The 27,369-nt window shown below is 35.8% G+C and overlaps 1 protein-coding gene and 4 non-coding genes across 5 annotated transcripts in view; 2 read left to right on the top strand and 3 right to left on the bottom strand.

Moving 5' to 3' along the window:
• LOC115623531 (histone-lysine N-methyltransferase, H3 lysine-79 specific) overlaps nt 1–10,648 on the bottom strand; it is a 29,326-nt gene extending 18,678 nt beyond the window's left edge. Inside the window, exons 1-2 of the mRNA XM_030517913.1 lie at nt 10,094–10,648; nt 5,633–5,689 (exon numbers count right to left, since the gene is read on the bottom strand). Coding sequence (XP_030373773.1) covers nt 5,633–5,689; nt 10,094–10,350 — 314 coding nt within the window. The 5' untranslated portion in view covers nt 10,351–10,648. The remainder of the gene's footprint in view (nt 1–5,632; nt 5,690–10,093) is intronic.
• Nucleotides 10,649–11,738: 1,090 nt separating this feature from the next.
• Nucleotides 11,739–11,811, top strand: Trnaa-agc. The gene has a single exon. It is a non-coding gene; the product is annotated as a tRNA-Ala (tRNA).
• A 234-nt stretch (nt 11,812–12,045) lies between these two features.
• Trnaa-agc lies at nt 12,046–12,118 on the bottom strand. The gene has a single exon. It is a non-coding gene; the product is annotated as a tRNA-Ala (tRNA).
• A 2,870-nt stretch (nt 12,119–14,988) lies between these two features.
• Nucleotides 14,989–15,060, bottom strand: Trnap-ugg. The gene has a single exon. It is a non-coding gene; the product is annotated as a tRNA-Pro (tRNA).
• A 201-nt stretch (nt 15,061–15,261) lies between these two features.
• Trnaa-agc lies at nt 15,262–15,334 on the top strand. Its single transcript has one exon. It is a non-coding gene; the product is annotated as a tRNA-Ala (tRNA).
• Nucleotides 15,335–27,369: the final 12,035 nt, after the last annotated feature.

Genomic DNA, 27,369 nt, shown 5'->3' with positions numbered 1-27,369 from the left:
TTGCGGTTGACAGAGCGGAAACGGAAGTGGTGGGACTTTTTGCGAACTGCGTTTTGAAGTTATTTTTTAAAAGAGTTTATTTTGATTACTTTGTAATGCTTCGTGTTCTTTTTTTTTTAATATCAGAATTGTTCAATAATATATTGTTTTCTGTTATTAATTATTTGTTATTTAATTATTTGATTGAAAATTTGTTTTTTTTTTTAAAGATTTTTTAAAGAGCATAATTTAATCATTTTTTTTAGCCGGTAATACAATTTTTTTGTGCTTTTTTTTAAACGGAATTTGGTTTTTAATTTTGTATACAAATTTGTAATTTGTTTATTTATATGTTAAGCTAATTTTTATGATAATTTTAAATTCTTTTGGGAAAATCAGAATAGTTTAAAGATGATTTATTTTTATTTTTTTATATATTTATTTATGTATTTTTAATCAAATTATAATTGTTCAAATGTGTTTTAATACACTGATGGATATTTTTAAAATAGTTTCCTATTAATATTATGTTTTAAATATATATATATTTTTGAAATATTTTAAAAATTGCTTTAAAAATTGTTTATGTACTTATTTATTTTTACAGATTTCGATTTTTCAAATACTGCTTCTTATTTATTTATTTGTTTTAATATTTCTAGTTTCTATTGTTTTTGTAAATATGTATGTAGTACGGAGAATTTTATTTTCAAAATCTATTTATTTATATTGCTATGCAGTTTTAAAATAAAGTCTACATGGATTAGCATATTATTTATATTTTGCATTGATTTATTTAATTTTTGTTTGATTTAATCACTTTGGCTGCACGTTTGGAACGCTCGGCAATGCACTTTTTTAGGGCCTATAGCGCGAATGTACGATTGGATTGGAGGCTGGCGATGCGATCAACAACAACAGCATTCGGCACAATAAAGAAATACACAACAAGGATTGGGCGAACCGTTTTGGTTGCTGTCGTGCCGCCAAATGACAACCGACGGCTTTCTTGGCATGCAGTTGGGAGCGGTTTAGAGCACAACAGCAATAGCGGCAATAACAACAATAACGCACAACACAACAACACAAGCAATACAACCGACACATACAAACACACATACACACGCACGCACACAATCACACGCGTGTACACAACTCATGTACAACGAAGGCGCGTCAAGCGAACGACGAGCATTCCAAGTAGCCGATCATAACGACTTGCCGTTGTATATAAAACGAGAGCCGCAACCCAATCGTTGGCAGGGGGGGCATAAAATAACAACAACAACAGCAGCAGCAGCGACAGGGGAATGCAGCAGTAGCTGCAGGTCGCAGTGGTAGTGGCAGCAGCCGGAGCAGGAGCGGGAGCAGCAGCAGCAAAACAAAACACAGCACAAAACAATGCAAAATACAACAACAACAACATTGTGTAATGTAACTAAATAAGATGCAGTAGTTGGGTGGATTGGGTGAGCGCCCACGCCGCCGCCACCGCCACCGCCGCAGCCGTCGCAGCAGCGCACGAAACGGCGAACGAGCGAGCTGGAAAGACCGAGTGAGACTGACAGCCAAGGCTGGTAAGGCAAGCAAGGCCGGCAGGCAGGCAGCAAACAATTCGTTAGTCACGAAATGAAGACTCGTGTGCGACTTCGGGTCGCATGCGAGCCTTGGAGAGTGTGAGAGCGAGTGAGAGCGCAAGAGAAATTGAGCAAAAAAAGCATGTTTGGGAAATAAAATAAAATACAAGCAAAACAACATAAAAGCCAACAACAACAACAACAGCAGAAACAGCAGCAACGATATAAAACAGCACTGCAATTAAAGCGGCTGGGAGGGAGAGCCTCACACATACACGCACACACACACCCATATACACGCAAGCACGTGCTGACGCTGCAGTTGACTGCCTGGTTGGCTGGTTGGTTGGCTTGGCCTGGCCTGGCATGTTGCATACTTCTAGGGGCTGCGCTGGTTTGAGTTGAGTTGGCATTTTTGTTTGTAAACTACAACAATACAATAAGCAGCAGCAGTGGCAGGACGAAGAAGGCACCTTTCCACCATCCTCAGTTACTTTGAACATTGCACATACATATGTATGAATGAAAATTTCGGCGCATGTCATTTGATTGCCATTGCTATAAAAGTCAGTTAGGCTATGTGCTTGAGCTCAGTTGATTTTCAACTACCAGGCAGCGTTTGTGGCATTTTTGTCTACCTAACCAATAGTACCAACAACAAACTAACAAGTTTTTTTGGTCAACTATCATCTGCGACGGCCTTTGCTAAGGACACTCTCTTTGGATTTGTTTGTGAGCACCCTGTGCTGACTAAAGTGAGTATTAACGTGAAAAAGGTGCAAAAAAAGTGTGTAGTGCAGTGTTTCTTTTGAAAATGTGTTAAGGGAGCAACGTTTTTCCAACATGTGAAGGAATTAAGATGCATATTAATCTCAGGAGATCAAAACTTTCTTACTCTAAGTTAAGAATTATAATGGAAGTTCGTCTTAAATGATTTCTTATTGATAAGTCTTAACTCTGCATTGCAAATCAATACAAGCGACTATGTGGAACTTTATTAGTTTTATAGCCACAGACTTTTTAATTATTATTTACAATTGACATAATGATTAAGAAAGCATTATTTATAATAAGTTTAAGCAGTTTAACCTTAGGCATAAATTTGAATGTTTTTAAACAGGTCCTTAAAAGAAAATGACAGTAAATACGTGGAAAAACTTGAAATGCTGTTTCATTTTTAATATATATAGTATATCTGGCTTCAAATAGTTCGGTTAAAAATTTCAAAAATATAAACCTCGTTTTGTGTATTTAATAAGAAAAATAGCTTAAATATGAGAGCAAACAAATTGTTTTAGAAATTGTTTAAAAAAAAAACAGATTGTAAAAATCACAATTATATTCAGTTTTATACTTTTTTTTTTTTTGAAATAATTAAGGTAAATTAAATTAATTAATTACATTAAATGTTAACATTTATAAAAACTGTTTCATATATACATAAGTGGTTTTTTAATACCATAACTAGGAGAGATTGCTTTTATGTTTATGACTTTCTTAAAAGATCGTTCATCAAAACAAAGCTTGACATCAAAATGCTTAAAAATACAGCTATAAAGGGGGTGTTGGGGAGTGAATCTGACAAAAAACATAAACCTTAGGAGAAAGAGTATAACACATTTTGAGATTGAAACCAACAGAAAAATCAGAAATTGGACAAGAAGTGAATAGTTTCATTTATTAAGGTGTAGAAGAACGCCTCTTCCAAATTTAGAAATGCCTTCTCTAGCTTTGAGCGAGCATACCAACAGACTACTGGACAACAACTATACCTAATTATCCTTTAGCTTAAGGGTTTTACAACTGCTGATCCTGTTTAAAAATTCAAAATTCAAAATTATGCCATAATATTTACCTTTTCGCTCATTTCGTTCACTCTATTCGGAATTTTTTGGAACATTTTCCCATAGCAAGGAATTAAAACAGGCACTTTTTTAAGAGTCTGATTTAAATGTTGACTATCGGCATTACAATTTCCGTATAAGATTTATTTTATTATTTAAAAAAATCAAACGATTAACTGAGCTCCACAGAACTATTCGAGTATTAGAGGTTACTTATTCTTATAAATAGATAATTTTGATTGGCACTAAATATAAATTTAAATATTTTCAGTTCCAAAAAATATGCTATATTTTAGTGGCATTATTTTTTCAAAACTATCTCAAATCAACTTTTAGAGAGTTTTATCAGGAATATTAAAAATATTTTGCTAATATTATAAGCACATTAATTGATAGGTTAAGCCCATAACCTGGCTCAACATTACGTTTTTCATTTCTTTTCTTCACTTTGAATCTTTTTATTCCACAGCTCTAATCGAAAGCGATTACTAAAGCGCCAACTGCTTGTATTAAGCGAAAGCTCTCGAAGAGCCCCAATTTTTGTGCTATCTACGACCCAATAGTTCGCTAAGAAGCGAGCCAACTGTAAGTAAGACTTCATGTGCCACCATGGAGAGGCCAAAAAAACACAAATCTGACGACACACAACGCTTTTCGACGAATTGCATTAAATGTCGAAAGAAACAAAATTAATCACCGATTTAAGCAAAAGTCAATATTCAACCATTTATATATCACTATATCTATATGAATAATATATTTAAGCAAAAGTAGGGCCTCTATGAAGGCAACAAATATTGTATCCTTTCTATGTATTAAGCAATATGAAAAACATAATCTTCTGCTTGTACACTAGCTGCATAACGAAAGGCGACTTCGAAACAATCAAACACTACTAAGGCAGTCATTTTTAAAAGGGCAAATAATACTAAATCAACGCGCCGTCGATTTCCATTTTACAAAACAGTTCACCCATCGAGTGCTACAATATCGGCCTTGTCTGCTCTATCCGGGGCTTGTGTTCCGCTTCAAATTGAAGACAATCCTAACAAAATTATCCGCTAATGGGAAAGTCCGCCTTTGATACGTGTACGCGCCGACTGAAATATAATCGAGGCCAGGGTCCGGACCTTTGCCGTAATCGCGTTCTTCGAGCCATACGTCCTGTGGCTGTCGCCCCTCGCGTCGGTTGGGCGGGTGGTGGGTAACATTTTTGTTACACGTTGGGAATGCGTTCGCAAAAAAAGAAATTTCTTTCATTTTCAAATCAAATTGACGCGAATATATATCTATTTTTTTTTGAAGCAGAAGAGTAGCGTTTTCAAATTGTTTAATTGCTGAGAGGTTTCACCTTTTATTAGCTTCACCTGCATGTATGTAAGTAACGGAATCTTTCAGCGTGATTTTTACCAATTTCCAGAAGTCTGATCAGCTTGAAAATTTGAACAGGGGTCAAGGACTGATGACAATACAATTATTATTAATTGCATGTTCATTTTAGAAAATATTTTATTATTCTTTGACAATCGCTTTGTTTTTATGTAAGCAAGTGATAGAATTTTTGTGATCTTTCAAATATTTTTTATTATATTCGAAACTTAGGTATCTTGAGAAGTGCAAATTTATTCAAGGCAGAAAGTTGCGCTTTCAATTTGTTTAATTGCTGCGAGGTTTCACCTTTTTGTTTCTTTGACAGTAGATTTGTTGTTAGATAGAATTTTTTATTATCTTTCAAATATTTTTTATTATATTCGAAACTTAGGTACTGAGAAGTCCAAATTTATAGCATGAGCCTAGTATTATTTTCAAGAGTACTCCTGCCTAGCTTTTATTTACCACTAAGTGTAGTTCTTCTTCTTTTTTGTGGCTTTACATATTGTTTCCCCCCAGCTTTTGCCACTTCTTCAAATTTGAGCCCACAATGCAAACCTTGTTAGCCCTCAAGCTGTCAACACGGCAGCCAAGAAATGCATATTTAGTCAAGTGTTAATAATGTGAATCAGCCCTTCTCCCCCAAGTCCCAGTCAGCCACACCAAACCTGGCTGCGTTGAAGGTGCAAGCGTGCGGGGGGAAAGGAATAGGAAAAAGGAAAGAACAACACACAACACACAAAACAAACAAACAAATACACACTTAGAGCACAACAAGGACTTACACTACGAACTTTAACGTGGGGATAAACAAAAAAAGAAATAATAAAATAAAAAATAAAAAGGTAAGGGAAAACTTGCCTCCATCGGTTTTGCCAGGATCTGGGATTGTATTCCGCTGGCGGTTTCGCCTTGTGCCTGTGTAGGTGGGAGAAAGAATAAATAAAAAATTAAAATAAAAATGCATAACTAACCAATGGTTAACACTACAAAGCAGTGAGTGAGTGTGGAGGTGTGAGTTAGCTACGGGCTGATAATTTTGTTATTCAAAATGCTGTCTTCCGACAACTGTGGAAGGAGGAGAGTACAGAGAGCAGAGATCAGGGGAATGGTGATGGTGGTGGCTGAGATTTGCAAAAGTCGCGACGTTTATTTATTTCCGCATTGGTGCGGCCTTTTTCATTCTTTTATTTGCTTTTTGTCTTCGCCAACATCTTATATTTCATTGTTGGGGCCAGCAGGTTGGAATGCGGAGGCTGTAGCTGATTTTTATGCTTAGGCCGTAGCGCGACGCGTCTGCAAAAAGTTGATAATGAAGTTCAACCCAATGAGCAAAAGTCAATGCAAATTTTTAATTTAGTGGCGCATAATTAAAAAATGCAAAAAAAGAGAATTTGCAATCATACAATGGAGGGATGGACTTTGCAAGACACATGCGTCTGTCTACTCTGTCTTCTCCTTCCACAATCATTCAACTTAAATGGGCTTTGTAGTGCACAGATTAGAATGGAACTCATTAATATTCAAATTTCTTAAGCTATGTTCAGAAGTAAATAAGTTATTTTATTAACAGGATATAGTACAACAATTGGGGCGTTATTAGAAACATATAAACAACAAATTTGGTTATAATATCGTAAAACAAAAATAACTTTTTGATCTTAGTTTACCGATTTAAATAAAACTAGAATATAGAGAAGAATTATAAGACGCTTCCAAATATCAAAAACACTTGCGAACCAAATAGCTATTCAAATAAGTTTGACTTTCGTACCAATCGTTTATAGAAACTATAGAGCAGCTATACAAAATAATGCTGATATATGCTATTGGGAATAAACTTGATTTGTGCAGCGATTAGACTACCCTACATGCCAATTTAGGGGTCCCTATCTATTATGATTAAGCAGTTATCGATGCTCATACAGTCGAACAGCGGCATAAACGCACGCACAGACAGAAGGAGATGCTTATATTTGATCTGCCACAACTGCTTCTAACACCTTGAAGGTACAGTGTATAAAAATTGTCTTTGTATTGGGCAAGCAATAAAAATGCCAGTAACCACTTCTGGCCACATCACGTAGTTTTAACGTCAATTGGCTAACAACTTATTGCCTATAGGTGTCTTGGCCATCCACCCCCCGTATGGCGATACTTTCGAGCGCACTCGCACGGAAATTTCAATGACAATGCGCACGAACGACTCAGCCGGCCCGTCCCGGCCCGGTCCAGGCCAACCCAAGCGTGAGTTAAAAGTATCTGACGGATAGCCACAGGCCATACCAGCAGCCCGCACTGGCCACCCACTGAAATTTATGTGTTAATTTCAAGACGCGCCAGAGTTTTTTTTGCCCATCCCTCCTTCTTTTTTTTGCGCATTTTTCAAAAGTTTTTGTTTAGAATTTTGAGGGGGAAGGACCGCAGGATGCAGGACCCAAAATCCAGGTGCTGCCACGGTCAGCGTGCTAATAAATGGGCTAATAATAAGCGAAATGTGCTTTTGAGTGACCCCAAGCAACTTTTGCGGGGCAAGAGGGGGGCGCAGAAATTGCTGGGAAATTGAGTTGAGAGGGAAGTCGCGGGGCGGGCATTCAAAAAATGTGGAAAAGCGTCGAAATTCCATTGCAGGCAAACATTTCTGCAGCCGCTGCTGACAGCAAAAGATTTGTTTATAATTAATTTTCTTTTTTTTTTTTTGCCTTTGTTTGCTTTACACAACAAACATGTGACGTCGCTCTCGAGAAATTAATTACGTTAATACCGATTGTTGGTAACATTTTTGTGTGGTCTAGACTCCAGAGTGTTGCTGCTTGTTGTCATAAAAATTGGCAACAGAAATATAAACTACAGGAATTTTGTGCCAAAAAAAAAAAAAAAAATGGAAATTTTAAATTGTTGACCAACGAAAATTTGATGCTCTTTTCAGAGTTTTGAAAATGTTCTTTAATTTTTGTTCAAACTGAAAAGTAAAATAAGTGCAATAATACAGATTTAAAGCTAACTAAAGATATGAGAAGGATGTTTTCAAAATTGATTCAGATTTCTTAAAAATATTCAATTAATTGCTTCATTGAAACGAATACTATTTGAAAAGTTGAACTTTATTATTTAAAATGTAATTTGTTTTTAATCTGAAATGCTATTGCTTTTCTTTATTTGTATACTCCAAGCAAAAAAGTTAAGCCTTTGTCAGCAATATATGTTGCTCAAAAACCTGAGACTAGCTGCTGGTCTACAGCCAAAGAGTCCAGAACAAAAGTGAACATACACTTTCTAAAGGATACATCGTTCATTTGTGACTAGCTAGCGAGCAGCCAAAACAAGCCAAAGGGCAACAAGCAACTCAAGTGGCCATGTGTTGGGAACAAAAATTGAATAAAAAAAAGTGTTGTTACCCTTTGCTGAAAATTGCAATCAATCGTTGGGGCGCTTGTCAGCCGCCTGTCGAAGATGACGAGACATTTGTAAACTTTATCCTTGGACATGCACGGCGGCAACTCATTTGCCGGAAAATTGAGTAGACATGCACATCCGTTGGACGCGCAGCACGGAAATGGTCAAGATGCGGGCCAAAAGGCAGCCACAGCTATCAATTAACCATTTTTTTTATTGTGGTTTTGTCTTAGTTCGGTGTCGTCAGGAGAGTTCGTTAGGTTCGTTGGCCAGCTTGTTTTGATAACAAGATGAAGTGAAGCTGCCCGCATGTTATGGAAACGAAACATCATTGAGACAAGCAACAAACAAACCAACAAACTAACAGGCAGCGAATTCTCCAACTTTGCGGCCTAATGGAATTTTGCAGCATAAATGCACAGAAAACACAACCATTTTTTAAGGTGGTTCGGTTTGGGGGCCACACATGTGAGATGAAAGGTCGTTCTGAATTGAAAATCGAAGTCAATATGTGTATGTTGTGCTCTGCAGACTGAAAACAAATCATCATTTTCAAGTTGTTTGGCCAAATCGACACGTTTTCGCCATTTTATATTTATTATGAGAATTTTCTTTTGCTTCATTTTTTTTTTGTTCCTCAGCAGCTGTTGCGACGTTGCCTGCAGATGTGGCACATCATTTGGGGGGAGTTGGGTTGCGACTGACTTTATGGGTGGCAGCATTAGAGTTAATAAATGGCCTGTTAATGTACAGGGGAAAATACAATAAACTAAATACAAAATGTTGCTGCCTTCTATGAGGAATGCAAAAGCTCAAAAGGATTTGATTTCTTTACATTTCAATCTTTTCAAAAATAATAAAAAGTAACACCATGCAGAACTTAATGTTGCAATTAGAAGCATTGGTAGAAGAGGGCTTTAATTTAACAACATTTTATTTCTAAATTTCTATTAATTTGGCATTGAAATTAGATATTAAGGTATTAATATGAACATAATATTATTACTATTTTTTAAGATATTAAACTAGATATCTTAGATTAGCCCTTTTAAACAATTTTATTCATTTTAAAATGAAGCAAATTATGCTTAATTTGACGAGCCTTTGCAGCGCATTTATCCTTTAAAACATGCATGCATTCAACTGGCGTATAACCTTAAATGCCGCACAGCAGGACTAAATCTTAACTGGCTCTTGAATATGCGAATTTTTTTGTTTAGCTAAGCTATTTAACAGGCGGTAAAGCGTATGAGGGTGGCATGAAATGCCGCAAGAAAAGAAATATACAACACATTATGTTTATGCGACACGCAGCAGAGTCCTTAGTCCTGGGTGCTGAGGATGCCTGCTGCCAGGCAGAGGCACATAAAATTAGTAAGCAGAGCGAAACGTGAGTGTTTCGCGTAGTGGGAGTGCATGATGAGCAGAGGGGAGGGCAGGTGAGGGGAGGATGCTGTTGATAGCCGCCTCATTATCATAATATTTTGCAAGCAGATTTTTCTTTCATTTTTTTTTGGAATGAATATGCAAACGTGCGCAGTTTTTAAGGGGCAGCCAGGCTATGATGGTGGGCGGTTATGTGTTGTCGTGTGGCATGTGGTAAAAAATTTAGCTCAAATGCATGATGCTTGTGATGCTATAGATGTACGTGTGTGTGTATCGGTGTAATAACACCTGTCAAAATTAGGAAACTTAAAATCTCAACGATGACGGGTGGGCGCTAGGAATTTTTTTTAAAATAAAACAATAATTCTTGAATAAAATGCTCTAAAATTGTTCTTGTTCTGTTTGCAAAAACGAACTCCCATTTTTCAACTCAAGTGTCTCTATTATTCTTGACATGACTGTATGCATGCATGTACGTGTACATATGTATGTATGTTGTAATTTTTGTTTAGCCGCATGTAACAATTGTTTAGAACTGACCTTTTAAATGAATTTCCTTTTGATTGATGCTGTTGTTGTTGGCCACCTGTATTTGGATTGTGGCGCTCGTTTGTTGCTGCTCCTGTGGCATTTGTAGCGGCTGTTGCTGAGGTGGTAGCCACAGGCCATGCTTCTGCGCTGTTCTTTATTTTTGTTCCTGACGTTTCTGTTGTTGTTGTAACTTCAACTACCGGCTTCTTGCCATTTGTGGACGTTGTTGGTGCAACATCTGGTTTGCTTTTTGGTTGTGTTGCCATGTTATTTAGATATATATTTATGCATAACACTTACACTCCTTATGTTACAAATGCTTATGTTCTAAACTTAATTACATTTATTTTAAGGCACTTCGAAAATCACGGCATTTGTACACGTTTTTGGTTGGTTTGTTGTTCTTATTGTTAACAATAAAATGCAATTATTTCACTCTCAACCGGCTGTATGCAATGCGCGTGTTCCTTATAAACAATTTAACAATTATCTTTAATTTATATTTACAAAACAAAACGCGCAGCCCAAATAGCTAAAAACAGGCACGAAGCCCCGAGTATTTCTTTCTTTTCAGAGTCAGCTGTCAGCTGCTGAGCGCAGGGTTGCAATGCAAAACGTAAAGGCAGCGTTGCCACTAACGCGCCAGAATTGGCAAGTTTGAATGAGTAAGAGATGTTTATAAAAATACTTATTTATGTACTTAAATACTTATTTAGGCTAGCACAAAATTCAATGACACGTTATAAAAAACCTCCTCTTTTTTTCTTAAAGTGACTGTTTATAGAAAATGCTTTCAATAGCATTTATTTTTAGATCGGCTTTGCAAATTTCTCTTCTTACATTTTCTATTTCTATTTTTAAACAAGGTTAAAACGCATTCTTAAAGTCTTATTTCTAACATTTATTAATTTGTTTTCAACGTACATATGTACAGATGTAGATTGATGATTTAAAAATCAATGCAATCGTACGCATAAGCGTTATGCAAATACTTTTCGGTTCTATTCTTCTTGAAATTTTCATTTTGTTTCTTTGGCACAACAACTTTTTTATTTAGCAGCTGGCGTTGATTTTTCATTTCAATTGTATCTTTTATTTGTACATGGGGTGGTGGGTGGTGCTGTGCACTTTTAAATTTCCATAATTATATGCATCAGCAAGCAGGTGGATGGATGGATGGCGACACAGCAACAGCAACAACAAACAAGAACAGCAGCCGCACAAGATGTTGTCAGCGACAGAGACGAAAAGGTAGCAGAGAAAGAATTCAAAACAATGTAATGCAAGGAAAACAAAGCAGCAGAGAGAAGAGATGCCCAAAAGAAAATTGTGTGCGCGCTTGTGTAAATGTAAGTGTGTGTGTTTTAACGGTAGAATAAACCTGTGGCAAAGTGTAAATATTGACAGTTTTTAAAATTATAATAAAAGCGAATAAACAATAAAGCACAAAATAAAAGCAGAAATTCAAATGCGTAAATTAATTGTGTGTTTTGCGTTGTTGGCTGGGAAAGTGGGAATGGGATGTAGAATTTGGAGTGTGGATGTTATGTTGTGGATTTCTCTTACAGCGAACACACTTGTGTGTTAGTTTAGTTTGCAGCCAAGTGTGTGTGTCGATAAATCACATCAGATTTTTGCAAGCCCCGATCATCATGGGGATGTAGCTCAGATGGTAGAGCGCTCGCTTAGCATGTGAGAGGTACGGGGATCGATGCCCCGCATCTCCAACTTTAGTATATGGGAACTAATACCAACAGATTCCATTTTTATGTAGTTTTTTATTTTTTAATAAATATATTTAATAGTTTAAGATTTGGAATATAGATTAGATGATGGCGTATTTTATTATGTTATGTAGCAATAAACGACTAGAGCTTTTAATAATAAGAGATGTCTGGACAGATTCACAAAAGTGTTTACATAGGGAATGTGTTATTTGATGGTAAAAAAGAATATCCTTTTGGAGATGCGGGGCATCGATCCCCGTACCTCTCACATGCTAAGCGAGCGCTCTACCATCTGAGCTACATCCCCATATAACGGACCGATAAAAAGTTGTTTCTAAGGAGTGCCATGTAAGGCTCGCAATCTAAAAATAGACGCACAGGTAATTGCTATTCATGGCCATGATTGCAAGGGGTACACCAAACATAAGGTAAGCTGCATAACAGCGAGGGGTAAGTATCAAAAAATGCTATATAGATTTGTCTTGTACATCAAAAACTACTCGAACCAGCCTCGCAACTATTTGGAATACCAGTTACTCGATTTTATTATGCGTGAAAGGCCAGCGTAGTGTTGTTTGTGAAACTGGTTTTCAAAAGTTCCCATTTCAAATGCTGGTCTACATTGAATGCATAGGCCAAAAAGCACAGCATAGGTAAGTTGACTTGCCATGGATCGGAAACGACCCTGTTTGAGTTTTTGAATGCAAGTAAATGAACAAAATTTGTTTTGATAATTTGACGATCTCAATCAATTGAATTCAATGAATTCAATTCAAATAGGTTTTGAAAAACACGTCCATTTGCAAAAATCGGCCATTATTTTATTATATCTTATAAAAAATTTACTATTTATTTTATTTTTGAGTTCTAAAAAACCATATGTATGTACGTATGTATATATGTTTATCTATTACAGTATAACTTGCTTAGCTGCCTGAAATTTGCTTTTCGCAGCATTAAGAGGTGATTTCCTATGAAAATACACCTAATTCTGTTTTTACACGGTAGATTGGTTCCAGCAACAACCGTGCAAAAAAAGGCATTGATCATATGCAAAAATAGGTGATTGGTTCCTTATCTGTAAAGAAAGATATATGCAATTTTTAATTTTCAAACCGTATTATATCAAAATAGTGTAAAAAAAAGACCGTGCAAAAACAGAATTAGGTGTAATTACGTTTGGTGCATCCTATTTAATAGCCTTTGCACTTAAGCGCCTCAAAGCGGCAGTCATTTTTTGCCATTTTCTATGAATACCATCAAAGTTAGCTGCGCCATCTATGAAATGTTTTTATAGTCCCTCCCTTCCCCCTCTCCAACACAATTAGCGATTTTCCATAGCTCCCGTAAATCTTGGAATTTCCCTTGGTCCTTTACTAATTTTAATTTAATTATTTTTGTTTATTTATATAAACATTTAAAAAAATTACAAGCCAACAATTTCATGTGAGACAATTAGCATGAAACGAAATACGTATGGCAGGCGCGTGAGCGAATTTACAGTTATTATTTTTGATTCCTTGCCTTCACATTACATTCTTCAAGAGAGGACTCTGCTTGCAGCTGCAATGCAAGGCTTAGTTTTTCTCGACCTGTTGAACGCGTCGCGTCGTTTGTTAGGAGTTGCCGAAAAGTCTGAGAATATGTTTAATTAATAGTTTAAATGCTAGAAATATTATGTAAAAGCATATTTGTACATATTAAGTTGTGTGTGAAGTGTTCTTAATATGTGTTTATTAATGCGAAAATGCCGCGCGATTAATGTGCCGCGTACATACGAGTACAAGTATGTATGTGCATACATACATACTTATGCGTGTGCCTCAATTTTTGTTTTTATTTTTTTAAGTGTTTATAAATGTGATTTAAATAAGTATAGGTGTTCAATTTAAAAATAATTTGTAATTAAAGCGATCGCAATGTAAGTACGCAGTGATTTATATTAATGACTTTTTTCATGTATGTATGTATGTATGCACACGCATGAGTAGGTTTCACTCACAGTGGCGTTTATATTAGCACTGCTAATTTAGCAGACAAAATGTCACCATAACATAACAGATGCACAAAAAAAAAGAAAGAAAAAACTCAATTTACAGAATTTGCCGAATATGTTACATAACAGATTGCTAACTTGCCTACATTTGTGTGTTGAGTCTGTTGTGTGAAGACATACCAACAAGTTGGTGTGTGGGTGGTCGAGCGCCCCAACTTGTCGCAAAGGACCAAGAGAGCGCAATTAGATCAATCAGAAAAGTAAGAGAGCGCACGAATTCTCTTAAAAATGTAAGGCAATGAGGTTAGCATGGAAGACACAATTAAACTTCATAAATAATACATAATAATATAATATATATAGATTTTAAAAGCATGTTGCTGAAACAACAACTGGTTGCTGTTGATCTTTGGGTTTTGGAGGAAAAATTACAGATTATTTCAATGCAAATTTTTTATATATATATTTATTTTTATTAAATGCAATTTGATGCATGTTAAAAAAATTTAATATGAATTTAATTACTGAAACCTAATTGAAAATTAATTATGTATGTACATATACATAGTAACAAAATACAGCTACATATATTGTCAACAAAAATTATGCCTTTTTAGGATAGCTGCCTCAAAAGTCTGCGCAAAGTATTGGAGGCTGCTAAGCAAATTATACTGTAGTTGAACTGGCAGCATTAAATGATTGTAATAATAATTAATCTATTTTTATTGAAGGGTTTACTTTTAAAAATTCGCTGCAGATATGGATGTGGTTATTTTAGAGCCGCTAAAAGAATGGCATTCATAAATCTCAATAATAAATTAACATGAGAAACTAATAACCGATTTTGCTGGTTATTACATTTTTTTCTGCTCCAGTGTTTCTTAACTTTAAGACTTCTGTTGCATATTTATTATTTATGTAGGAATTGAAAAGTTTCTTAAAAATCAATCATATAACAGTATTAGCGACAAAGCCTTTTTGGTTTCAGAATTGGTCCCAGACGCATTTGGTATCCACATAAATTTGTAAAATTTATTTGGGAGACGCTTGAGAAGATTACGAATAGTTTCTGCATCGAAGTGTGGTTTTCTAGCCTTTTTTCTTATTTTTTTTATTAATTAATTACTCGAAAAATGGACTGAAAGTTCATAATAAATATTTGCAAAAAAGTAAAAAAGAGCGGGCTCAACCGGGATTTGAACCCGGGACCTCTCGCACCCAAAGCGAGAATCATACCCCTAGACCATTGAGCCGCATGCTTTATTGGTCGCTTCATAGTTTACCTCAGCAAACGAAAATGTCGAAAACTATCAAAAAACGCATAAAGTCTTCATTATGCAGCCAACAAGTTTTACTTTTCTTGTTTTCTTTATGTTATAAAATAAAAGCGCATATTTTGGCCAAAGCTGGCCATATTGTGGTGAAAAAGTGATCACGTCTAACGGGACGCAGGAGGGGATGTAGCTCAGATGGTAGAGCGCTCGCTTAGCATGTGAGAGGTACGGGGATCGATGCCCCGCATCTCCAGAGTTTCTTTATATATTTTTTTTAATAATTATTATTATGATTTTTTGCATTTAAAGGTGTTTTTTTTTTTTTAAATTTACTTAAGGTTAAGTTGTGATATATAAATTAAGCATAAAAAAGTAGAAAATTTTGTTCATAAAAGCCACATCGGTTGTCTGAATATAAAGAAGCATTTTGTTCGAAACGTTTGTGTATAATTTTAAAGACAAGAACAGAATTTTAGTGAGAAAAAAACAAATATCTGATGAGAAAACTTCTTACTAGAAAAGTAATATTGGAAAAATATTTCTTAAAATCAGCAAATAATACATAGAAAGTCAAAAATAATATTTTTGTGCACAATAAGGCTTTTGTTTTATTTTATTGCTGGCAGGGTACCCTTAAATGAGGAAAGCTAATCGCAGGCTGAAACATAAAGCCATAAGTACTTAGAGGATGCATTCATTCCTGCTGGCCAGCCTATCATTTCATTCACAACCCATACACATCTTCACTTGCATTGCCAATTAGCCCGCGAGAGCGTAACCTGCCCAAATATTTAATTATTCATAACTTTAAACAATCACAGAGACGCGTCAACGTTGCTGCCACAAAACTCCCAAGGCTTGTCTCTCTGTCTCTCTGTCTGTCTGACTGCCTGCTCCCTGTCTGTCTGCCGTTTACGACTCAGAAGGGTTAGGGGCAGTGACTGCCCTCTGCCAGCGTTTAGCTGCTGGGTAATAATATTGTCGTAAAATCATGTTTTGCTTATCGCAACTTTGGGGCACGGAGTCGTTGTGAAGCCGCCAAAATGGCGTGAATTATAGAGGCGAAGGTTAAATGCCGTTAGACAGGCACATAAACTACAAGGACAATGACAATGACAACGAAACAAGAAACCCTTTCGTTTTGACATGAGACGACGGCGCGCATAGATTTCAAAAAATGTTTAATTTGCAAGAAAACTTTTGCACTGGCGTCTGCTTTTAATTTTTGTAAAATTATTTGCATTCGCACACACAAGACAACTGACAAAGAAACTTCATAACTTGTCGTTGATGCCAATGTTGTTGTTATTTGTTGTTGTTGTTGTTGCTATCCTGCTCTGCCCGGCCGTTGTTTTCTTCTAATTATCGCCTTTGTTTGTTAGCTGAACTTTTGCCAGAACTCCCATCCTTTGCTTTATTTGCTCTATTTTGTGCCCCTCGGCTAACATACGAAATTAGCGTGGAAAATGCTTAAACAATATTTAGTGCTGAGGTGAGGCAGGTATTCGAAATAACATTGATACGTAGGCTAAAACAAAACATCGATATGCTGACGATGCATCGCTGTTTACTTAGAGCATCAGATATTTGAAGCTATCGGTTATTACTGTAAGCTGAAGCCATTACATCGATAAGGTTTTAAATAAAAGAAAGATGTTTGTAACACTTTCTTAAAAAAAGGTATTGGAATGTTTTTTGGTATATGAAATACATCGAATAACAGCCACTTCAATTTCTTATTTTGGAAGCATCGATGTACATCCCCATCTCAGACGCTCACATCGCTAATGTGTGTGCAACAAGCAAGACGTTGCATGCCACATATTGTCGTCGACAACCAACGTACAAGTAATTTTCTAATTGGCCCAAAAGTTCTTGCCAAGTTTTCGCCATCCATCCCAATCCCAGGACCGCGCCCAACAGTGGCTCTCTGTTTTGGTTGCTAATTCAATTTTAATGCTTGATTTCATATTAATTGAAATATGCAGTAGTTTGCCATTTTTGCTTGCCAATGCAAGAAGTTTGGGTTTTCTTAAAACACAATTGAATTTCATATTAACCTTGAATGTGATTGTTGAATAATATCTTGAATCCAGTTATGTACAAAAAGTACTTCTTTGGGGCAATGCGAAGAAAATAAATAGAAAATATTTTACCATTCAGTTTTCAGAGGGAAGCAAAGCCAGCGTAATTATTGAGTATAGTCTTTCAACTAAACTAAAATAATTTCTATGGCTCCTATATAATAATGTGGGACGTATTTGCTGAAACTTCAGATTACAGTGAGGAACTAGAGAAAACTCACACTAACAAAAAATTTGGTTCATGCTATCGAATAGTTTATCAAATAGACAGAAGAATAGGTGTGGCGCTAGAAAAAACTCATAAACAATTTTTAAAAGTTGTTGGCACAATGATCGATTATTCCTATGGAAGTTTTAAGATATATTAAGTCGATTTTTATGTTATTGCTTAAAAGTTCTCGATGTTCATACTGTCGAATAGTGGGTTAAATAGACAGACGGATAGAGGACAAGTTTATAACTATTCGTCCAGTCATGCTGCTCATAAATACATACATACTTGTATATAGTATGTACCCATAACAGATTCCGCCAGTTATATATTTTTGGTGCTTTTGGTTATAGGTATAGGTTAGGGGTTTAAAAAAATCAAAGAGAAAATGCTTCTCTGTTCTTCCCGAGGAGTGATTTGGAATTGGATTGCAGCGCTCTTGCCTGGTTTTAGATTCCTCGTATTACTGATGATTAATTTAGTTAGCCTTACCATAATTGTGGTAATCTGTTTGTTATTCTAATTTATATATATAATTTATAATTCTAATAATTTATAAGAATTATTATTCTTGTCGCACTAGGAATTAATAATAAATAATAATTAAATTAAAATTCAAAATAAAAATAAATAAAATAGTTTTTTTTTCAGAATCCCTAAAACATCTAGAAACTAGCGTTAAATTGCTAATTTATGGGTTTTTTTAAACATACAAACATACAAATTGTCGCTTTAAGAGTTCTGCCCGGCTCCAAGCATTATTTGCCAAAAGGCTTTTTAAGCCATTTGAACGCGTTCATAATAGATGACCTCATATTTATGCCAACTAAAGGAAAGAAGGAGAAAAAAAAAAAACAAGAACAGAAAAAGTGGCATGAAGTTTGATTTCTAAGACTTGTGCGCAGTTCTTTTTTTATGGCACAAAGCATACAAGAAAGCCAAAAGGCAAACACACTCGAGTCATAAAAAGATGCCTGCAGACAAACAAAGCGACACAAACGCCTCACACACACACACACACATTTATTCGACTCATATAGGCAACATAAAGATCAAATGTCAATACAATGGTTGGGGGGTAGGGGGAGGCGGGTGGCGGGTGCGATGCTGCGGCAAAACGCAAAGCTAAATGTGGCCAAAAGCAGCAGCCAAAGACAAACAACATTGGGAAGAAAATGTACAACAATTTCTAAACGTTGTCATAAAAATGAAATGAAAACAACCAGAAGGCTGCCTGACTGATAGTATGGGGATGGGGAGGAACATGGAGGGGGCCGTTAGACAAAGTAAAAAACTTAAGACATTCAATAAGTTTACTTACATATGAGGGGGAGAGAGGAAAGGTCGAAGAAATCGTATCAAGGGGGCAACTTTCTATAGCGGCTGCTGACCTTTTTATCGCTTTAAATATGGCTATGTATGTGTGTGTGTGTGTGTTGCTTATAAATCTCTGAGGTTTTATGTTTATGAGCACGAAATTGTTTTTAACGGCAATGTGTGTCCCTGTAAATTATTAGTTTAATAAACGTGCTGTTCACAACAAATTATTGCCAAGGGTCAGGCGACTTTATTGCGGGCTTTCAAATAAAGATTATAGATCCAAATAGCTTCAGCTTTATTTGACAATTTGTTATCAATTCCATGGACATTAATAAGAAAATTATAAAATAGAAAATAATTATATACAAATGAAAAAATTTAAAGTCAAATAAAATAAAACAAAATAAAATGTGAACTTAAATAAAAATTATATTTTAAAATTGAAAATAAATATTTAATGATTAGCGTAATAAGTTTAAAGTAATCTGATACTTGTAACGCTAGAATAAAGTTTATAAATAAATAATAAATAAAATGAGTTCTCATGGAATACATTTATTATCAATTTTATCAACATTAATAAGGAAATTATAAAATGGAAAATATTAAATATAAAAAACAAAAAAATTTTCAAATGTCAAATAAAATAATAAAATATCAAATGAAATAAAAACTATATTTTAAAATTGAAAATAAATATGTAATGATTGGCGTAATAATTTTAAAGTAATCTGATAATTGTCAATCACTTCTATCAACATTAATAACGAAATTATAAAATAGAAATAATTATAATTTATTAAAAAAAAATTGATAAAAAATAAAATAAAATGTGAAATTATATTAAAATTATATTGAAATTTAAAATAAATATGTAATAATTGGCATAAATTTATTATCAAAACAATGAACATTAATAACAAAAATTATAAAATGGAAAATAATTATAAAAAAATGAAAAATCTTAATGTCAAATGAAATAAAATAAATTGTGAAATTAAATACTAAATTATATTTTAAAATTAAAAATAAATATGTAATGATTAGCGTAAAATTTTCAAAGTAATCTAATACTTATAAGGCTAGGATAAGTTTTGTAAATAAATTAATAAATACAAGTAATAGTGTCTTCATGGAATGTTTTCAAACAAATTTAAATGCCAGTCGACTTGCAAATTGTTTTGTCTATAAACACGGACTCAACAAAAAAAGGACAGCCAACTAACTTACTAGCAGTATTCTTAACTTCCCAAAACACATACTAAACGCCTTAATCAAATCAGCAACTAAACGGCCAACGATACCCTCATAAATATGTCAATTAATGGCCAGACCCCGACCCGAGCAGCCCAACTAGCTCTTATCTGAATGAAGACATAAACGCCGTGATATCAATTTATGTCAACGTAAATGGAGTTATGCAGAGGGGTGGTGCTGGTACTGGTGGTGGTGGTGCTGGTGGCGGTTGAGGCTGTTTGGTTTTAATATATGCGCGACACACAACCGCCGGGCCTGGCCAGACGGTTGCCACTTGACTTGGCAGAGCAGGGAACATGTGTCAGCGAATCTTAAACGAAGCTTATGAAACTATTAAAAGGCGCAGACGGGCACATATAGATAAACACACACAAACACACACATGCTGCGCACAATGTTGTCTAACTTACAACGAAAACAACAAGCACAACAAGGACAACAAGGACGACAAACAAACACCCGCATAGTGAGTTTAGGTGGAGCTGAGGAGCGGGAGTAATTAGTTTGCTACACGCTCGAGGCGTGCCAGCTGCCCGCACTTGCCACTTCCCACTTGCCACTTGCCACATGCCACCTGCCACCTGCCCCATTCCCCCATCTAGTGCTATCATGAATATTTGAGACAAAAGGCAAAAACTTTTGACCAGCTGCCAGTTACTAACTGGTTGACAAAACCACAGAGACAGCCACAAGACGAAGAAGCTGCGCGCCAGTCTTGTGCTTAATAATCATCATTTATTACTCATACGCACGATTGTACGGGCCCCATTAATTATTTAGACGCATTCCACAAATGTTCATTTGCATAATTTGCTCAAAACAATGCAGAAAATCTAATTTGGCGCCCAACTGTTTCCACACCGCTGATAATTTCTTGTTAAATGCATAATTTTGTTAATTTTGTTTCGGCCACTTTCTGAGTTGGCCCAGCAATTGGCCGAGACATGTTGGCTTAACTTTAATTAGCAAAGAAGTGGCTTTTAGGGGTTGGCAACGCACAAAAGCCTTAAATGCCATTTGATGGTCAACCAGTTGGAATGAGCACGAGCCAGAGAATGTGAAATACGTGAAGAAAACGAATGCGGCATGCGGTCAAACGGACAAATCATTTGCAGACAAATTTCCTTATATATTTCCTTATTAAAAAAGCTACAAAAATAGGTAGGAAAGTGGTTGTAAAAATTAAAGGAAGATAGAGTTAGATTTGATGTAAAACCAGTTTATTTATTTTTTTTTATTTATTATTAGTTCCTCGTGCGACAGGAAAGATTCTTATTAATTAATGCACTAGTCACAGTTTAGGAGCTAAAAGACTCCTTATACTACTTTCACTTTTAGAGCGAATCGTAAATAGAAAAGGACCCTGTACGTTACTCAGGATATTGATTGAACTATAGAGCTCATGTGATGACCATTGCTTAACATTTGTAATGCGTCGCCAAGTCGCTTAAGAAACCCAAATGCATTTTAACGATATGGGCAGTCGATCGATGAAGGTCTTGATACAGTTAGGGTTAAGAATTTAAACGTTGGAATAAACTTAAGATCTTCCCCGGGTGTTGAAAAATAAAATAAAAAATGTTTAGCACTCCAGCTGGAACAAAACGTAGGACAGAACGTAGAAACGTAGAACTTTCCACTTCAGTCGATGCTGATCTGACAGAACTGGACTATTGGAATACTAAAGAAAGCTTAGTTTCCAAGTTATAGTTGCTCCCTACACTAAACGACGACTTTTAGGGAATGAAGGACTTAAAGAATCACTGGACATAGTTGGCATATTTCAGCCACAATTATTTTAAATATATTTTAATTAACCTTAATCACATTTTAAAAGCCATGTAAAAGTTCAATGTTTGTTTGGTTTCGATGGTTGTTGATCTTGCTCGCTAATTGGAATCCTTCAGCACATTCACTTTTCATGCTTAGCATAGAAAATATTAATGAGGGTGCTCTGGTTCTGTATCCTTTTTTTTTTCAAATTACGGATCCAAAGGTCCGTGGCAAAAGCCTGCGATAAAAATTAAAATTAAGAGTACTGGGCTTGGGTAATCCACGGACTGATGTCTGTGTGGCTGAAAGGCAAGTTCCGAAAACCACTACGAAATGCTTATTTATAATTTTATTATCTGCATTTATAATGAACTAAAAATAATAAATAAATAATAAAATTTAAGGTTCACGCGTTTGTGAGGTAAAAACTCGCAATGTTCTGCTCCAATTTAGCTTAAATCTTCACACTTTGTAAAATCATTCAGTATATTCAATTGGATTTTACAATCTTAATACTTCATTATTCATTTCGAAGAAGTTATTTATTTTATTCCCATTCACACTGGGCTCAAAAATGTATGAAAAGACACATGGCTATGGTTTTGATTGTGGTTTAATGATAATTATATAATTAATGTGTAATTATTGGGTATATGCGATTAAAGGACCGTTTTAAAATAATATACAACTTAATTTAATCGAGTTCTTGCGAGTTCTTTTAATCTTAATAGGTTGGCAGAACGTTAAGAAATGGACAGAAAAAAGTGTAGATAAGAAGATGGGGTAAGGATTGGGAAGCATTCTCGAACTGAAATAATTTATGAAGAAAAGAACATTTTCAAGGGCGCATCTGCCAGTATTAGTATTTGTTACAATTTAAGGAACGACTTTATAAAGTTCTTAGCTCCGATCAGATCACATCTGAGAATACCTCTCAATATTTTACTTAAAAACTCGTACTACTCAGAGGCCTCCCTAAAGCTGGAATATCTTTAGTTCTCTGCGGCATTAACATTTCACACAACACTTGAAATTAATGTCTCACTATTTGCACAACAGCTGCGCTGAATTTGACCAGCCGTTGGCCCTAATATGGCCAATTCACGGAAAGGTAGCCAGCTTGCAATTGCTGGCTCTTAGCCCGTCCCTCCTCCTGCTTCCCCTTCTCACCCAGCAAGGGATGCAAATGTTTGGTAAACAAACGAACCTTTTGTTACTTCCGTGACAACTCGCTGGCTGGCTGTGACATATGAGTCTCGAATATGTTGCAAATTCAATATTTGCCAACAATTTTGCCATGTTTCTTGTTTTTTTGCTCCTTTTTTTGGCAACTGCTTTTTTCTTTGTATTTATTTATTTTTTTTTGGCCATGTCCGTCAAACAACAGCAACAATAGCCCTCAAAAAAAGAAGCGTTTTAAACAAATAAAAGTTAAAAGCATTTGACGAACACCAACACACGCACACACTCACACACACCACAGGACCAGCGTTCATAAGCAAAATGTGTTGCCTGCTTTTGGGCGCGCGTCTGGACGCCGTCGGCAATCGGCAGCCGGAGCTGGGAGCTGGGAAACGGACTAACGTGTGCTTTGTTTAACGAATCGTGCAAATGCGGGCAGAAGGCACTGTCGAGCAGTTTATTTTTCACATTTTGCGCATTTATTTGATTATGCGAGCGTTTTATTTTTCAATAAACAGGCAAAAGGACGAGCGCAAGAAACTGGCGCCACACATTAAATTTTGATTGTTTTGCGATCATAAAAATCACAGCCAAAGTTTTAACAGCAATTGCTGCCCAACTTGGCCAAACTAAAGCACTAATAGCAGCAACAACAAACACAACAAATTATGCTGATGGCTGTTAGGGCTGAGCGCGTGACTTCAGAAAAACGTTCAGGTACAAGAAAATTCGATTCCAATGCTTAAGTAAATAGCTGAAAATGAAATCAATGAATGGTTGAAAGGAAATAATACCCTCGCTGTCTACTCTATCCAGATAAAAATTCTTCAATAAATAGATTTCCAAAACATGCCAATTAAATAATTAATAATTAGCAGAAAAATGAATACCTCTGTTTAAAGACAAATGGTTTAGAATAGAACGAAATATGAGTGTTATATAAAAATATGCAATGGGAATGAAATTCTTTAACCCAGACAGGCGACTAAGCTTAAAGAGGCGAAAAAGACAAACTTCAAGCTGAAGACCAGTAAGCTACACTGGCCCTTAAGTCCAGATTTAAGACACCTGTATCTCAGAACCAATATAGATTTATGCCTGTGAGTTGTCATCGAAAGTTTAACGAAAAATCACTGGAGCAGCATGGAACTATGATTTTCAATAATGCAATGAAAGGCGAAGTTTTTTACAGAACTCCTAATCCATAAGTCAAGTCACTTCTAGAGATTACACAAGATGAGTTGTGGATTTATTCTTTAGAAAACCTAAACTTCGTAGACGAACATCCTAATATTCTTATTGACGATGTTCTGGCGACCCTGTTCGTTAAATCAGTTATGGAAGCCGAAATGCAAAATGATTGCTTTTTTTTATTATGTTAGGATTTCAGGACATATTGTTACTCTCCAGAAAATAAGCAGATTGAACAAAAATAGTAAAAAAGTTTAAATAAATAATGAAAATATTAGGATGAGTAAATTAAATTGTTATCCCAAGTTATTGAAGGAAATGAAATGTTTTTTTCATGCCTCAAAATCAGACTACTGCTAATTCTTTTATATTTATAAATACAACCGAGCTTATTATTACAAAGCTTTGAGACCTAAAAAATCCTAATATGAAAGAAGAAGTAAATAAATTTAACAAAAAAAAAGAAACATTGATAGACTTCAGAACCACGAAAATAACCTAGCCTTAAATCGAACAGATAATTTTCTCGCAGTGAAAGGAATTAAAAGAATACACACTCTCGATCTCCCGGATTGACCCTGACTGATTGGCAATCAACGCACAGCCCAAACGGTAAGAGCTAGGAAGCCAGGGAAAATTCGAACTCCAAAGGGGGGACAACGGACTCCAACGTTTGTATGAAAAATCTACAATTTTCATCCGATTTACTTCAGCTTATCATACATAGAAATTACGTAAAATATTGGTAGCTTTCACTGGAAACTATTTGTTCGTGTTTATTTTAATAGCTAATTAAATTTACTAATTGCCGTAAGACAGAATGTAAATAAATGAATAGAAGCGATATATTTATATGTTATTTAAAAGCATTCCCCAAAGCTAACGTATCTACGTTTTTCACGATCACGCTCAGCTCTATTGACAATAATTTGCCGCTCTCCCATAACCCCAGCCCACTACGAGTACATGGCCGCAAGCTTCGTAGCGACCATTGAAACTTTTACGTCTAAACAGCAGAAAAAGTTGGTCTGAAATGGCTTTAGGCATTTGGCCGTTTGTTTTCTTGTAAAAATGATGATAATTAGCCAAAACGCCGCCGCAGCGTTGAAGCCGAAAAGCAAAACTCGAATCAAAAACTAAACAAAAGTGTAGAGGAAATTGCTTGGCGGGCGAGTGGGCATGGGGGGCATGGGGGCGTGGCAGAAGGCATGTCCCAATGTGAAAATTAACTTGTAAGCGCGTCAAATGGGGGAGACAAACGGCAACACCTACCGCGTGACCATAGTTGTTGTTGCTGTTGTTGTTGCTATTGCTGTTGTCTCGCGGGAATCGTTATATGGACTGGGAATAACGATTTACGATTTACAATCAAGCGAGCGTCGAGCGCCAAAATAAAAACTTTTGCATTTTATTTCGTCTTGATGCCTGACGCAGATTTCTTGCTCGCTACTTCAAGTGCGATTAAATTGTTTTAATGGTTTTCTGTTTTTGTTTTTTATTTGTGGGGGGAGGGGGTGGTGAGGAACGTTTAAAGTTTGCTTTTTAATGGTGGTCGTCGATGTGGTCTGACTGCGGTAATTGCCAACAACAGCCACAAAACGCAGGACGCAAAACGTTTAAAGATAAACTTTTGAGCCTTCAAATTATTTGCTTATGAAATTTTCGCAAGTGCGGAATGTGGAATGGGAAAAGTAGGGGTGATAATGCTCTAATGGTTGGTTGGATTCGATTTGAAGAGCTGGGGTAGAAAGCAAGTCCCATCTTACGGACAAGTAGAAATATGTTGGTTATTTGAAAAACACAGTTTTAATTATTAGAATTAAGTTTTATTTAAATAAACAAAAAGCTCGAAAAATCGCTAGAAAATGTTGCTGTTCTGGTTATTTAAAAAGCAATACCTTGAAGAGGTAAAGCTTTCTTCTTTCTTTTTTAGAGATAAACTGTTGAATTCTTTTATAATTACGAAAAGTTTCAAGCAGTTGTCTGACTATTGCACTGTCTTTTAGGGAGATGAATATGTCTAAGAGAGACGGCTCTAAGGCTACCAAATGCTTAAAAGCGTATTGATAGACTTCAGAGCCACGAAAATAAACTAATCTTCAATCGAACAGATAATATTCTCGATCTCCCGGATCATACTACTTATATTATGTCATATACTTCACCCTGACATAGAAAATAAGTAAGTGCAACTTTTTATTCCTATTTATTTTTATTATAGCTTATTCTTTCTTCTTAGAGATCAACTGTTGAATTCTTTTATACTTGTAATTACGAAAAGTTGTCTGACTATTGCACTGTCTTTCGAGGGATATGAATATGTCTTAGAGAGACGGCTTTAAGACTACCAAATGTTTAAAAGAGTATTAATATTTTGTGAACAACTAGACAGGCTAGCATCCATCGATTGCACAAAAGATGTCCTGACGAGGCCAACAAAGCACACCCCTTTTTTTTAAGCTATTAATTAGAAAAGAAATTTACAAAAAATCAGCTAAAACCAATTTGATTTTAACCATTTCTATATGTCTTTTGTATATCTATGCATGAAGTTATTCCCTTTCTTTATTTTTTTTTTGTAAGAGCGCTATCAATGCCTTTCACACACACACACATTTTCCGGCTGCTCTGCCAGCCAAGGACTCTTTTGTTTCAGTAACTATAGCTTTTAAGCCGCTTTGGCCAACTTGTGCGACAGTTGATAGCGCCAAAAAATGAAATTTATTTATAAATTGTAAGTAAAATATGAAAAAAAAGAAGAGTCAGGGAAGAGAGCATTTATTTTTATTGTGGGCAACTAACAAGGTTCAGGCGACAATGCTAAATCATTTGAGGATTTGCGTTTATCAACAGACAGCCAACAATTTACACTGATGTGGAAATGGGTGGCATGTGTGTGAGTGAATTAAAGCTGCAGGCAAACACCTCTTTCGGGAAACAGGAAATTGAAAACTTGCACAAGTAGAGACGACATCGATGCAGCGAGCAGGATACTATAAATACCCAAAGGCCAATAACATTTACGCTAATTTGATAATCTGTACACGCACAGGAATAGACAGAGACAGGGACAGCGGCAAGGGTTGGCTTTTGGCCTTCATGAGGGCCATTTGCATGGCTAAGCAGTTAGTTCCCAGACGCACACGCACCTAATTGGCTGTGATGGCACCCGAGGGAGCTGCTGACCAACTGTTTAAGGATACGCGAACGCCTGTTTATGGCGTGACTGTTGACTGCCGCAGAGTCCACTCGTCTGCTTTTCTGCTTTCT

This window comes from Scaptodrosophila lebanonensis, unplaced genomic scaffold, assembly GCF_003285725.1.
Source record: "Scaptodrosophila lebanonensis strain 11010-0011.00,11010-0021.00 unplaced genomic scaffold, SlebRS2 tig00000053-arrow-pilon, whole genome shotgun sequence".
NCBI lineage: Eukaryota > Metazoa > Arthropoda > Insecta > Diptera > Drosophilidae > Scaptodrosophila > Scaptodrosophila lebanonensis.
The sequence above is the reverse complement of the archived record's forward strand: the minus strand, read 5'-3'. Positions and strand labels throughout refer to the sequence as shown.